General features: G+C 45.3%; 1 protein-coding gene across 1 annotated transcript; it reads left to right on the forward strand.

Moving 5' to 3' along the window:
• Positions 1-12,739: 12,739 nt before the first annotated feature.
• LOC117885302 (olfactory receptor 52D1-like) lies at positions 12,740-13,336 on the forward strand. The gene has a single exon (XM_034786618.1). The coding sequence runs from the start codon at positions 12,740-12,742 to the stop codon at positions 13,334-13,336; it is 597 nt and encodes a 198-aa protein (XP_034642509.1).
• Positions 13,337-13,560: the final 224 nt, after the last annotated feature.

The following is a 13,560-nucleotide window of genomic DNA, read 5'->3' on the forward strand; positions in this document are numbered from 1 at the left end:
GTATTACCTTGTCTTAAGAAGGTCAAACCCCAGCCCAACAGAGGGCAAATGCAATTTAAGAAATATCTGTGCCCACTGACATAACTTCTTTATAATCTTTTCTAGGACTGTCAGAACACCATCAAAACTTCAATCCTGTCTTTGCTTCCATTGCAGGTCCACTGTATAAACTTCTAAAGAAAGGGATGGCTTGGGCCAGCACGGACCAGCATGTGAATGCATTTGCAAAAATTGAAGCAAGCAGTAATGCAAGCACCTGTGCTGATTGCTCCAGATCCCAGCAATCCTAATCACTTAGAACAGGGGTTCTCAATGTTTTTCTTTCAGAGACCCCCGCTCCCCAGCTACATGCTATAAAAACTCCACTGCCCACCTGTGCCACAACAACTAGATTTCTACAGGACCGGCATTAGGTGGTAGCAAGCAGTGCAATTTCCTGGGGCCCCATGCCACTGGGGCCTCCAGGAAGCTAAGTTGCTCAGGCTTCGGCCTCAGTTCCAGGTGGAAGCGCTCGTGACCCCAGGGCTCCACCCCCATGTGATGGACTTCATATTTCTGCCCTGGTCCCGAGCGAGCCTAACACTGGCCATGCTTGGAGGACCCCATGAAACCTGCTCATGGCCCCCCAGGAGGCTCCTGGCCCCTGGTTGAGAACCACTGACTAAGAAGGTCTTTGATTGCAATTGCTCTTCTAACAGTAACTTCTAAAGAGAGGCATGAAAAAATACAGACCAATAGCTAATGCTCTAAAAAAAATGAGCCTAGTGGAAATTAATATTCCATGTGTGAAAAATGTTTATTGGTCAGCAGCTGAACAACCAAACATTTTGCATTTTAATTCGTTTAAACCCAATAGCTCTATATTCCACACACCCCTCTCTAGTTCTTGCTTTCTTGTCGAACGAAGGATGAGCAGGTGTTCAATGCTCAACTAGCACATAGGACTTTGTTAGTGCATGATAAAGATATAACAATGACCCCAGTATGGACCCTAATTCCGTTGCTGGACACCCTATTGTATTCTGGGAACCCCCATGTGTGCCCAGATATTGATGAAGGAAAACCCTTAACCCAGTTTTCACATTAATACCTCCCAAAATAAAAATCTGAGAAGCATCTTGCTCTTTCATAAATGAATCTAGCCACTGTGACCAGGAGAAATTAATATCGTCTGGTTCTTGATCCATTCTCCAAATGGGTGGAAGAGGAACACATTTTACTGGGCAAGTATTCCAAAAATGTTTACAGTTGTTGGAATTGCAACAAAATTGCACATTTCCTATAGACCTCAATCATCAGGAAAACTAGAGTAAAAAATTGCAAATGAATGCGGCGGAAACTGGTAGATCCCAATGGATTCAAGTGAAATACTCTAATTCCACTCATTTTAATGACACTCAGGACAACTCCCACTGTCTCCACAGATCATACACTCTTTGAGGTGATGATTGGGTGAACCATGTGAATGCCAGAGCATCTTTTGTGGCATACCAGTGGCACATAGCGAGAGGAAGTCAAACTGAACACCTATCTGCGAGCATTACAGAAATATTTGAATCAAGTTCTCTTGCAGGTAACTATAAAATTGGGAAAATCCAAACAGAAAGCAAAAGTTTATTTTGATAAAAGCCAAAGAGAGAATGCTTGAGAAATTGAAAATCAGGTGATGATATTTTGTATCAGAATACAATTTATGTAACCAATAAACTGGGCCACATTATATTATGAATAGATTCGGTTCCTCTATATACAGAATCAGAAACAGAAAGAAAGATAGATAAATTCTGTCATGTTAATAGAACTAAAGTTGTACCGGAAAAGAAATATTTCTTTACAGGTAGAGGAACCAAAGACTTTGACCACGAAAGGGGAAGTAAAAGATCAGAGAAAGCCACCCCAGTAGCAGGATACTGCTAAAAGCCTTTGATGACAGTATCGCGGGAGAAGAAATCAACACGTTGATTTCTATTTACTATGATTGCTGGTAAATAGTATCAATAGTCAATGAGGGTCTGGCTGGAGAATCTTGCCTACGTGCTCGGGGTTCTACTGATCGCCATATTTGGGCTCGGAAAGGAATTTTCCTCCAGGGTAGATTGGCAGAGGCCCTGGAGGTTTTTCGCCTTCCTCCGCAGCATGAGGCGGGGGTCGCTAGCTGGAGGATTCTCTGCGACTTGAAGTCTTTAAATCACAGGATTTGGGGACTTCAACAGCTGAGTCAAGGGAAAGGGGGTGGGTCAGCTTTTGTGGCCTGCATCATGCGGGAGGTCAGACTAGATGATCATAATGGTCCCTTCTGAACTTAAAGTCTATGAGACTATGAGTCTAAAGCCTTTCCCAGGCCCTTTGGCCTGCATTAATTCAGGATCACATCATTTGGCCTCCACACGGTGGCAGTGACTTTTCGGAGGTTAATGGACTGCATATTACAACTGCATGGGTGGTATGCAGCGGTACGCTAGTCCTGTCTCTTATGATAGCATTCCCACACAGAGTGCAGATGGCATTAAACACAAAAAAGAAAGCCATCATCAATTGCTAGATTGAACAGTCTGCAAGACTCAGTTTGCCCTGACAATATGAGCCCCTGGTATCAGCGAATCATTTCTTCACTCCCAGGGGAGGCTATCAAGTCAAAGTTCTCCAGGGTCCATTTTCTTCTCTTCAAGCTGCTCAAGGAGCCAAGGGAATTGTCTGGTATTCTTGGCCAATCAGAGAGTCCGCAGGGACTGTACAGGGGAATAATAAAGGTAACTGTCCAGCATGCTGAGTGCCAGACATATGAGATTCAAATAGTGATTCTTAGAGCTCTGCCTTTCTGTCGCAGGAAGGAGATTTCCTCTCTCTGCTGACCAGGATTTTGGTGAGTTGTCCTTCTATCTGTCTCAGTGGCTTCCTTTTCTAGGAGGGCTGTTTGTTTTTTCCTCTGGTTTGTTCAAGTTTTCCAATTCAGGAACTTCCATTGCAGTCGGCCTCTGACACATAAGGTGCCCCTTAACATTCCGTGTGCCCCCTCCCCATTTCCGCCCAGACTGGGGGGCGGGTAAAACTGTGCAGATAAACTTTTGAACTCTGGGGCGGCACAGACCAGGGACAGAGACTTTGGGGTCGTTGGACTTAAGACCCTGAGGGGAAAAGGTCACTGCCAAACTTACTTGGAGGTGGGTCTTTTGCTCATGGTTGTTTTATGAATCCTGTTTGTGGTGTTTCCCCAACATAATGCCGCATTGTTTACCTCCTTTATTAAAAGGCTTTTGCTACACTCAGACTCCGTGCTTGTGAGAGGGGAAGTATTGCCTCCTAGAGGCTCCCGGGTGGTGATATGTAATTGTGCCAGGTCACTGGGTGGGGGCTCGAGCCGGTTTTGCATTGCGTTATTGAAACGGAACCCCTAGATGCCGATCCCGGCCCTTGTTGCTCCCAACTCAGTGGGGCAGAAGGGTTACAGTAATGTAGACAGACACATGGGCAGTGGAGGTGGGTTCTAGAGGCTGGGAGTGGAGCCTAAATGGACAGGCAGGCAGCGCTGGGTGTTGTGGGACAGGCAGGTGGTATACAGGGACAGGCGAGCAGCACTGGGTGTTGTGGGGGAATGGAGTGGCATGTACAGAGACAGGTGGGCAGCTATGTTGAAATTAAATTTTTCGTTGTGACTGTTGGTCCCAGGCCAGCACTGTGACATTTCCTGGTCCCAAGTGTGCTTGCCCTGCCAAGCCACAGAACTGCAGTTTGGGTGTCACAAACTTTACTCAGTTTTGTTTCCACCTGTTGTTATTCTTGTTGTTGAATGTTATTTACATAACTTCAGGCATTTCACTAGTGGAAAGAACCATTGACCTTTGCTCCTCAGTTGCTTCAATCTCCTATCATACTCTGAACCCTGTCCATACTCTATTTCCACATCCCAGGCTGCCCAAATTCCAACAGCACACTGGTCGCCAGTGTCTTCTCCATGCTCCCCAGTCACCCCTCGCTCCCACAACCTCTGAGCTGCCCCACGCTAATCACAGCTCTTCCTTTATGGGGGGGTGAGGTACCTCCCATCATACCGGCTACCTTGGCTAGGGGGTAATCATTGACTGTGTCACATCGGTGAGAAATCTCATTAGTGGCAAAAGCCAAGGCAGGCACCAGTGTGGCTTCTCCTGTTACACCCATACACACCATGGTGCTTCAAGGATTGCTACACAGGAACAACTCACAAGCTGAGAAGTTTGCACACTATGTAATGAGAGGGGGCAACCCTGGGACAGGTTAGGGCCTCAATAAATACAGATGCCAAGTGAAGGATCCACTGGCCACTGTCTGAAATAGTGAGCCACTGCTACACAGACATTAAACCCAGGGTGCTCTGGGACCATTTGCTAGCCAGCTCTCAGTCATTCATGGCACGTGTTGTTATACATTCATCCCTCAGTGCGAAGACTATATGGGCTCAAGTCATTATTTTTCTCACCTTAAACATTCATCTATTCAGTGCGTCATGGGATCCCTCAGCCTCGTGAATTAACATGTAGTGTAGCATTTCCAAGGCACCACAGTCACATGAGAATTTCGCCCCACCGGGCTAAATTCAGCAGGGTCATGAGTAGAAAAAATGCCTTCAGTAATTTCAGGTGTGATCGTAGAATCAAAATGCCTCTAGCTGATTCCTGGGGACATGCTCATAGATTCAAAGGCCAGAAGGGATTATTGTGAACATCTAGTCTTTATAACACAGGATTGAGAATTTTCCCAAAATTATTTCTAAAGCAGATCTTTTAGAAAAACATCCAACCTTTATTTAAACATTCTCAGTGATGAAGAATGTGTGAAGACCCTTGGTAAATTGTTCCAATGGTTAATTACTCTCACCATTTAAAAACTGTACGCCTTATCTCCAGTCAGAATTTCTTTAAGATCAACTTCCAGCCAGTGGATCCCCTGTTATGCTGAAAAGCCTAATATTACATATTGGTTCCCTGTGTAGGTACTTACAGACTGTTAAGAAGTTAATGCCTAGACATCACTGATAAAATAAATAGATTTAAATCTTTGAGTCTATCATAAGGTGGGAATTATAATCATTTAATAATACTTGTGACTCTTCTCTTAACACTCTTCAGTGAATCTACATCTGTCTTTGATGGTGGACATCAGAACTGGACACAGGATTCCAGCAGCAGTCACACCGATGTGAAACACAGAATTAAAATCACTTCTCAAATTCTCCTTAAGATTTCCCTGGTTATTATGCAAGGACCACATTGGTTCTTTTGGCTGCAGAGTCACACTGGGAGCTCACGTTAACTAATTACCCCTTAATGACCCCTAATCTTGTTCTGAGTCATTGTGCTTCCCACAAGAGTCCCCCGTCATGTTAGCATCACCTACATTAATAGAATCATAGAATATCAGGGTAGGAAGGGACCAATTCCCAACTAAATCATCCCAGCCAGGGCTTTGTCAAGCCAGGCCTTAAAAACCTCTAAGGAAGGAGACTCCACCACCTCCCTAGGTAACGTAATCCAGTGCTAACCACCCTCCTAGTGAAATAGTGTTTCCTAATATCCAACCTGGACCTCCCCCACTGCAACTTGAGACCATTGCTCCTTGTTCTGTCATCTGCCACCACTGAGAACAGCCGAGCTCCATCCCCTTTGCAACCCCCCTTCAAGTAGTTGAAGGCTGCTATCAAATCCCCCCTCATTCTTCTCTTCTGGAGACTAAACAATCCCAGTTCCCTCAGCCTCTCCTCATAAGTCATGTGCTCCAGACCCCTAATCATTTTTGTTGCCCTCCACTGGACTCTTTCCAATTTTTCCACATCCTTCTTGCAGTGTGGGGCCCAAAACTGGACACAGTACTCTAGATGAGGCCTCACCAATGTCGAATAGAGGGGAATGATCACGTTCCTCAATCTGCTGGCAATGCCCCTACTTATACAGCCCAAAATGCTGTTAGCCTTCTTGGCAACAAGAGCACACTGTTGACTCATATCCAGCTTCTCGTCCACTGTGACCTCTAGGTCCTTTTCTGCATTATTTGTTCCTAGATGTAGATATCTACATAGCTATATTGGAACACATATTGTTTGTTTCAAACAAGTTTACCAACCAATACAGATTGCTCTGAATCAGTGAACCATCCTCTTCATTATTTAAAATTCCCGAATTGTTGTGTCATCTTCAAACTTCATCGATTTTCAGGCATGAGGAGGATAAGTGGCTGAGTTGCTGACACAAGTCTTTGTTACACTTGTCAGTTACCTCCACTAACTTATGGGTGCCTGCAAGAAATTGTCTCACTAAAATAAACAAGGGAGGAAACAGAGGTGCAGGCATGTAGCTGTAAATACCAAGAACCTTGTGCATTTTGTGGCCATTCTGTTGAGCATAAAGCCATAGCCCAGCACAAAATCATAGCCCACAACCCGGGGAACTACAGACCGGTCAGCTTCACTTCAGTCCCTAGCAAAATAATAGAGCAGGTACTCATTTTGAAGCACTTGAAGGAGAGGAAGGTGATTGGGAACAATCAACATGGATTCACCAAGGGCAAGTCATGCCTGACCTACCTGATTGCCTTCTATGATGAGATAGCTGGTTCTGTGGATATAGGGAAAGCGGTGGATGTGATATAACTTGACTTTAGCAAAGCTTTTGATCTCCCACAGTATACTTGCTAGCAAGTTAAAACAGTATGGATTGGATGATCTAGGTTGGATATTAGGAAACGCTATTTCATTAGGAGGGTGGTGAAGCCCTGGAATGGGTTACCTAGGGAGGTGGTGGAGTTTCCATCCTTAGAGATTTTTAAGGCCCGGCTTGACCAAGCTTTGCCTGGGATGATTTAGTTGGTGTTGGTCCTACTTTGAGCAGGGGATTGGATTAGATGAACCCCTGAGGTCTCTTCCAACCCTAATAGTCTATGATTCTATGATAATGTCTGTTTCCATGGGGAAAACTTGGCTCCTTTCCAATATAGGAACTGCATCGTGGATCAGACCTATGGTCTATCTAGTCCAGTGTCCTTTCTGTGAAGTGACAGCCACAGGTGTTGTAGGAGAATGTATAAAAAACACAGCAGTAGATGGATGGGGGAGGTGACTTGACCATCAGGAGGGTCTCACCCAAATGTCTAAAAGCTAGAGACTGGGTTGTGCCCTGAATCACATTGGCATATAGGCTTTCCAAAATATTTATTTAGCCGTAACTATTCTAACTGGATAGTCCAAACCCTTTCTGATTCTTGCTTAGCTAATGGCCTCAACTACCTCTTGTGGCAACAAGTTCCTCAGCCTAATTAGGCATTGAGTGAAGAAAGCATTCGTTTTTATCTGTTTTGAATTTGCCACGTTTCAGTTTAATCTAATGTCCTCTTAAACATGTGTAATGAGACAGGAGATCACAATATCGATCTACTCTCTACCAATCAGTATTTTGTAGACTTTTCTCATGTCCCCTCTTCTTCATCTCCTTTCTAAGGTAATAATCCCAGTCTTTTCAATGTCTCTCCATATGAGTGTTTCCCCGGGCCCTTGATCATTCTTGTTCCCCTTGCCTGAAACCCTCTGTTTCTGCAATATCCTTTGTGGAAAGGGTGCCAAGTACTACACAGAGGAGTCCAGATGAGGGTGAAACATTGACTGACTGATCTCATGACACTGTATTTTCTGTATGATTCCCCATACAGTGGATCTCAATGGGCATAAATAAGGCAATTATTGGCATCAAAGTTCATCTGCCAACATGCTGCACATTCACATGGCTTGGTTAGCTCCCTCTGGGAAATTCTCTGTACTTGACTATGACCTAAATAATCTGATGCCATCTGCAAATATTGTCACCTCACTGCTCAACCCCTCTTTTCTAGATTGGTAATAACTATAAAATATTTACATTACTAATTGCTGTATAAATTGTGTAACCCTTCTCACGGTGCTCCTCTCCCTTCACAGGTACTTTGAGCATTTCTAAGACCGATCGACGCATTGATGACTTCATGGCAACTTTGAACCTCACCCACTCTAACCCGTCAACCTTCATCCTAATGGGCATCTCTGGCATGGAAGATGCCCACGTCTGGATCTCCATCCCTTTCTCTACCTCCTACATTATCAGCCTGTTGGGAAATTTCATGGTTCTGTGTGTTGTAGGCAAAGAGGAGACCCTGCACAAGCCGATGTACCTGCTGCTCTGCATGCTGGCGGTGACAGACATCACCAAGTCTAGCACAGTCGTGCCAAAGGCACTGTGTATATTTTGGTTCAATTTGAAAGGAATTACTGTGCTTGGCTGCCTCACCCAGATTTTCTTCCTTCACTCAGTTTCTTTTGTGCAGTCTGCTGTTCTCGTGATAATGGCCTTTGATCGCTATGTTGCCATATGTAATCCTCTGAGATACGCCACCATCCTCACCAATGCACGAATAGCTAAGCTAGGGCTAGCGGGTTTGGTAAGATCTGTTCTCTTCATTCTTCCCCTGGTCCTGACGCTGAGCAGGCTGCCATTCTGTGACAACCACATTATCCCCCACACACACTGCGAGCACATGCTTGTGGCAATGATATCGTGTGGGGATATCACATTCAACAAGACGTACACCTTGGTGATACCATTTGTACTCATGGGGTCAGATCTGATGCTCATTGCTCTGTCCTATAGTCTCATCATTAGGGCCGTCTTCAAAATCTCCTCCAAGGGAGCCCACCAGAAAGCCTTCAGCACCTGCACAGCCCACATCTGTGTGATGCTGATGTCTTATATTCCCATCTTCTTAATTAGCCTGACACGCCGGTTCAGTGAGGGCATTGCTCCCCAGGCTCGCATCATCTTAGCCGACCTCTATCTCCTCATTCCTCCTATGCTCAACCCCATCATTTATGGGGTCAAAACCCAAGAGCTGCGTGAGAAATTGGGCAAATACACTTGCAGAAGGTGATCGCCGGAGGCTACTGACTTTCAAACTGTGTCAAGAGGGTGAAAGGATGCCTCCTCATTAATCCAGTGTGCTCTGTCGCAGTTTGGCTGAGCTCAGCACTTTGGAAGTTAACAGTCTGAGAAATTCCTCTCATCTAATGTCTTAGCACTCCATCACCAAGCACTGCACTCTCTGTTGCTAATTTCCCTCTCTCTGACCATCAAACATCCTCTTTTATTGTCACCCATCAGCCCTCACCCCACACACCATGTCACTCTGCCTTTCTGTAACTCCTAGACTACCAGAAGATACTGCAGATTTCTGATGCAAGGTGGCTTTCCCTTAGTCCCTGTGTGAACAGGATTACTGATCAGTTTGATGAACAGAAGCAATACTTTCAGACAGCCAAGCAGAAAAGAAAGAAACTACAATGCTGAATTTCTTTATCATATGTACAGTGATCCAGTGAGCAATATTTTTTTTCACGTCCAATCCTTCAGGAAACCCGTCGGATAAACCATGTAAAGACTAACAGTAACAAACTAATTCAACAATGTGGACATTAACTACCATCATTGAACGCAATTAAAAATAAATACTATAAGAATGTTTTTGTTGTTTTTGTGCTACAGATGTTTTGGGCTATTTTGGGTCTATTTTAACACCATCAGTAGCCATAGTTTGTTTGAAACGTCTGCCAACCCTCAGTTAGGAAACAAGTACCAGTACTGGGGTTTTGAATTTGAATTTTATTATCCTTTGATTGTTTTGTTGCTAATGTCAACAAATTTCTGCTGGGGCTTGTAGCTGTTTTTTTTAAATCAAATCTGTACTACATATCTAACAAAACCTTCCTTTTGTTATTTGATGTATAGACCAAACTGTGAATAAAAAAATATTGTTTTAAGAAATGGATTGGGCTACTTTTAGGTTAGTTTTTCAGTGACTTTGGGCTATAATGCAGTGGAACTCTGGCAACCCCAGCCAGAACCAGAGGGGCCAGAGAAGAAGCCCAGAATGTAACAGCACAGTGCAGCCAGGGCCTAGGAGGGAGGCCTGGGATGTGTGAGGAGCAGACTGTGAACTTTTCTTACATCCTAGAGACAGACGTTGGTGGTGTCCCCATGCCACAGAGCGGGGCTCCTTCTTTCCCTTAATCTTTTCCATTTTTTCTTTACTTTTCTTATCCTCTTGCTGTTTAATAAATTGTATGTGGTTTGAACGTCATGCAGTGATCAGTGAATTAGGGAAGTGGCTGGTGCGAAGACAGCACCCAGACTGAGGCCACAGTGGCACCTGTCTGAAGTGATCACAATGAGACTGGTGGTCAAACCAAGCACCGGCCTTTGACATGGCTGGTCCAGGTGATATCCCAGTGTGAGGTCCTGTAGGGAGCATGGTTTGGTCTCCCACATGACCTAAACTGCTGACCAAGAGCCAGCTCGGCTTGTGGAGGCCGGCAACCAGCCAGCCAGGCAAGAGACTTGCAGTGCTGGAAACAGTGGTCCCAACCTTCAGCTTGACCAGGCAGGCACTCAGCCAGCTAAATCCTCCAGTGGGAGCCAGTGTTCAGGGCTCCCCACTCTCCCAGGACAGAGGGCCCCCGATGTTAGAAGTTGTGCCTGGAATGGGGTTGGGCTGGAAGTGGCTCCCAATCTGATCTCTGGGATGGGTCGCTGAGGTGGGGTTGGGAGGGAAGAGGAGGGGTGAGTGTGCAAGCAGCTCTGTGTCCTGGCTGGGGGCTTGATACCTCTCTGCTCTCTAGGTGGTGAGGGGTGGGGTGGGCCTGCACTATCGTCCCCTAAGAGCCCCACTTGCCCAGGGAAGGGCTTGCTCTTTCCCCACACTCCCGTCAGGTAGGGGAGCACACACTTCGTTCTGCACAGTTGAGCACCACGCTAACCACGGATGCTGCAGCCTGTTCCCATCCCACCCTGCAGAGAGGTGACCCATGGGGGGGGCACCCTGGGTCATATAACCCACCCCCCAGTTTTCTACCAGGCTTTGCCTGCTGAGTCCCTACCCCTTGCTCAGCACTTGCTGGATCTAGGGACCTAGAGGCAAACAAACAGCACATGCACCAAATAGCTGGGAGCCGCAGGGAGGGGCTGTTGCTTTAGCTCCGCAGGGAGAGGTAGGGGAGGAACAGCTGCTTTCCCATAGGGGAAATGAAGGTAAGGAGGAGGCTGGCTGGCGAGTGGGGGAATGATTTGAGCTGTTGGGGGGACCTTCAAATTGTTCCCTCCCACTGTCAGCAGATAAGGGTCCTCTCTGCTCCCCGGCTCGGAAGTTTCACTCGCTTGGTCCCAGGGGCTGCCTCCCCAAAGTCAGGCAGGCAGGTGCAGAGGAGATCAATGGGTGTGGGGTCAGCTCCCTGATGTGCCTCCCTCCCCCATCTGAACAGGAGCGGGAATGGGGGCCACAGTGGGTAGGGGAGTAGAAAGCTGACTCTCTGCCCCTGGCTGTGCTCTGTCCTAGGGATTTTCCCAACAATGGCAGATTAACCATTAAGTAGGTGCTGCCTGACTGCTGTGACCTCCCAGAAACCCGTCTCCCTTTCTTTCAATTCATGATCACCTATCGCCATTCTCAGGCTTTCTGCTTGTAACTGTTTCTGTTTCCACCAGTTGTATTTCACAGAACACTGAAACTCCTGGGGCAAGGCCTTGGCTAGGCTGTTGGGCAAAGCACTGCACAGAAACTTTACTGAAGCACGGTAAAGACTTTCATTGTGTGTCTCAAAATATAAAACTGTCACAAGCGATATCAGAATTGGAGGCAGCAAAATTACGCAGAGTTGCCTTCTGAGTCTTAGATTCTTGCAGAACAATGTTTTTTATTTTTTGTTGTTATTTATTAATTTAGTGTTTAATTTAATGTTTAGTTCCTTTGTCACTAAGCTATAATGTTATATTTATGACATAGTTTATTATTTGAATACAATTGAATTTCATTTAATTGAATTTTGTGTCATTTCTCCTTTTTTATGTTTTTTTGGTAAATAAAAAAAAAACATTTGAGATTGCAGCTTTATCTCAGAAATGTTTTGGTAATACTATTACATATGTAACTCAAAGGGCACCAAAATACAAGTTCACTCAAGACACAATTTTCCCTAAGACTGGCCCCAGTCACCCCACCAGGAATCCTGGGCTCTGCCGTGTCAGGGTTATCGGGATGGGAGAATGGAAGGGGAGTCCTCGAGGTCAGGCAGGCCTCCACGTAAAGGGAGCTGGAGTTGGAGTGAGGACTCAGATCCTTTCGCTAGCAAATTCTCCTGGGGTAATGATGCAGCCAGGAAAATTCCCCACAATAGAGAGACGATTCCCCCGCTTACATTATGGAAATGGGACAAATTAATTGGGTTGGATTTCAGTGATGCATAAAGAGACGTGTAACTTATGAAATCATCATATAAGTGATGAAAGCTGAAATGTGTAACTTTTCAGAGAACGTTCTCTGTGTAAGAGGAGCGTAAGTTCACTGGACGAGTTGGCTTCTCACAGACTAGTATCGCATAAAATCTTTTCCCTGTGCTATTTTATTATGGGGTTAGCGCAGTAAACCTGACGTTGATCATTTGGCCTCGTGAATATATTTCATAACAAATGAAAGCTTGGTCAAGGAATTGCCTACACAACTGATCATCAATCAGTATAAATCACTCCTTCATCTCAGATTCAGTATTTAGACACAAGGAAGGCACCCACAGAAATAATTGTCCTGAGCAAAATTGCGGTTGAAGTTTATGAATCATAGAATATCAGGGTTGGAAGGGACCTCAGGAGGTCATCTAGTACAACCCCCTGCTGTTATGAACTCAACCGTCTTTGTGACAATGTCCTTCGATCGCTATGTTGCCATATGTAATCCTCTGAGATACACCACCATCCTCAGCAATGCACGAATGGCTAAGCTAGGGCTAGTGGGTTTGGTAAGAGCTGTTCTCTTCATGCTGCCCCTGCCCCTGACGCTGAGCAGGCTGCCATATTGTGACAACCGCATTATCCCCTGCACACACTGTGAGCACGTGCTTGTGGCAATGATATCGCGTGGGGATATCACATTCAACAGGACATACAGCTTGGTGATACCATTAGTACTCATGGGGTCAGATCTGATGCTCATTGTTCTGTCCTATGGTCTCATCATTAGGGCCGTCTTCAGAATCTCCTCCAAGGGAGCCCACCAGAAAGCCTTCAGCACCTGCACAGCCCACATCTGTGTGATGCTGATGTCTTATATTTCCATCTTCTTCATTAGCCTGACACACCGATTCAGTGAGGGCATTGCTCCCCATGCTCCCATCATCTTGGCCAACCTCTATCTCCTCATTCCTCCTATTCTCAACCCCATCATTTATGGGGTCAAAACCCAAGAGCTGCGTGATAAAGTGGGCAAATACATCTGCCAGAGGCCACTGACTTTCAACTGATGGGTAATATCAACAATTTATTTTTAAGCCTTTTTTGTATTTTTATCATTTTTAATTTTCACAGTTGTGGGAAATTATCGAGGGAGATCAGATAATTTTTAAATTACAGTAGCAGTTGAGATTCAAGGAGTTCAGGCTTTAATGCTGTTAAAATACAAATATGTGACATAGTGTGACAAATATCTTGCAACTTAGTGGTTCTTTGGGTTTTTTGGTATTTCAGG

Source organism: Trachemys scripta, chromosome 1, assembly GCF_013100865.1.
Source record: "Trachemys scripta elegans isolate TJP31775 chromosome 1, CAS_Tse_1.0, whole genome shotgun sequence".
NCBI classification, from domain to species: Eukaryota; Metazoa; Chordata; order Testudines; family Emydidae; genus Trachemys; species Trachemys scripta.

What these genes read in the sequence shown, in the direction of transcription:
- LOC117885302 (XM_034786618.1), top strand. Translation starts at nt 12,740, where the DNA reads ATGTCCTTCGATCGCTATGTTGCCATATGTAATCCTCTGAGATACACC.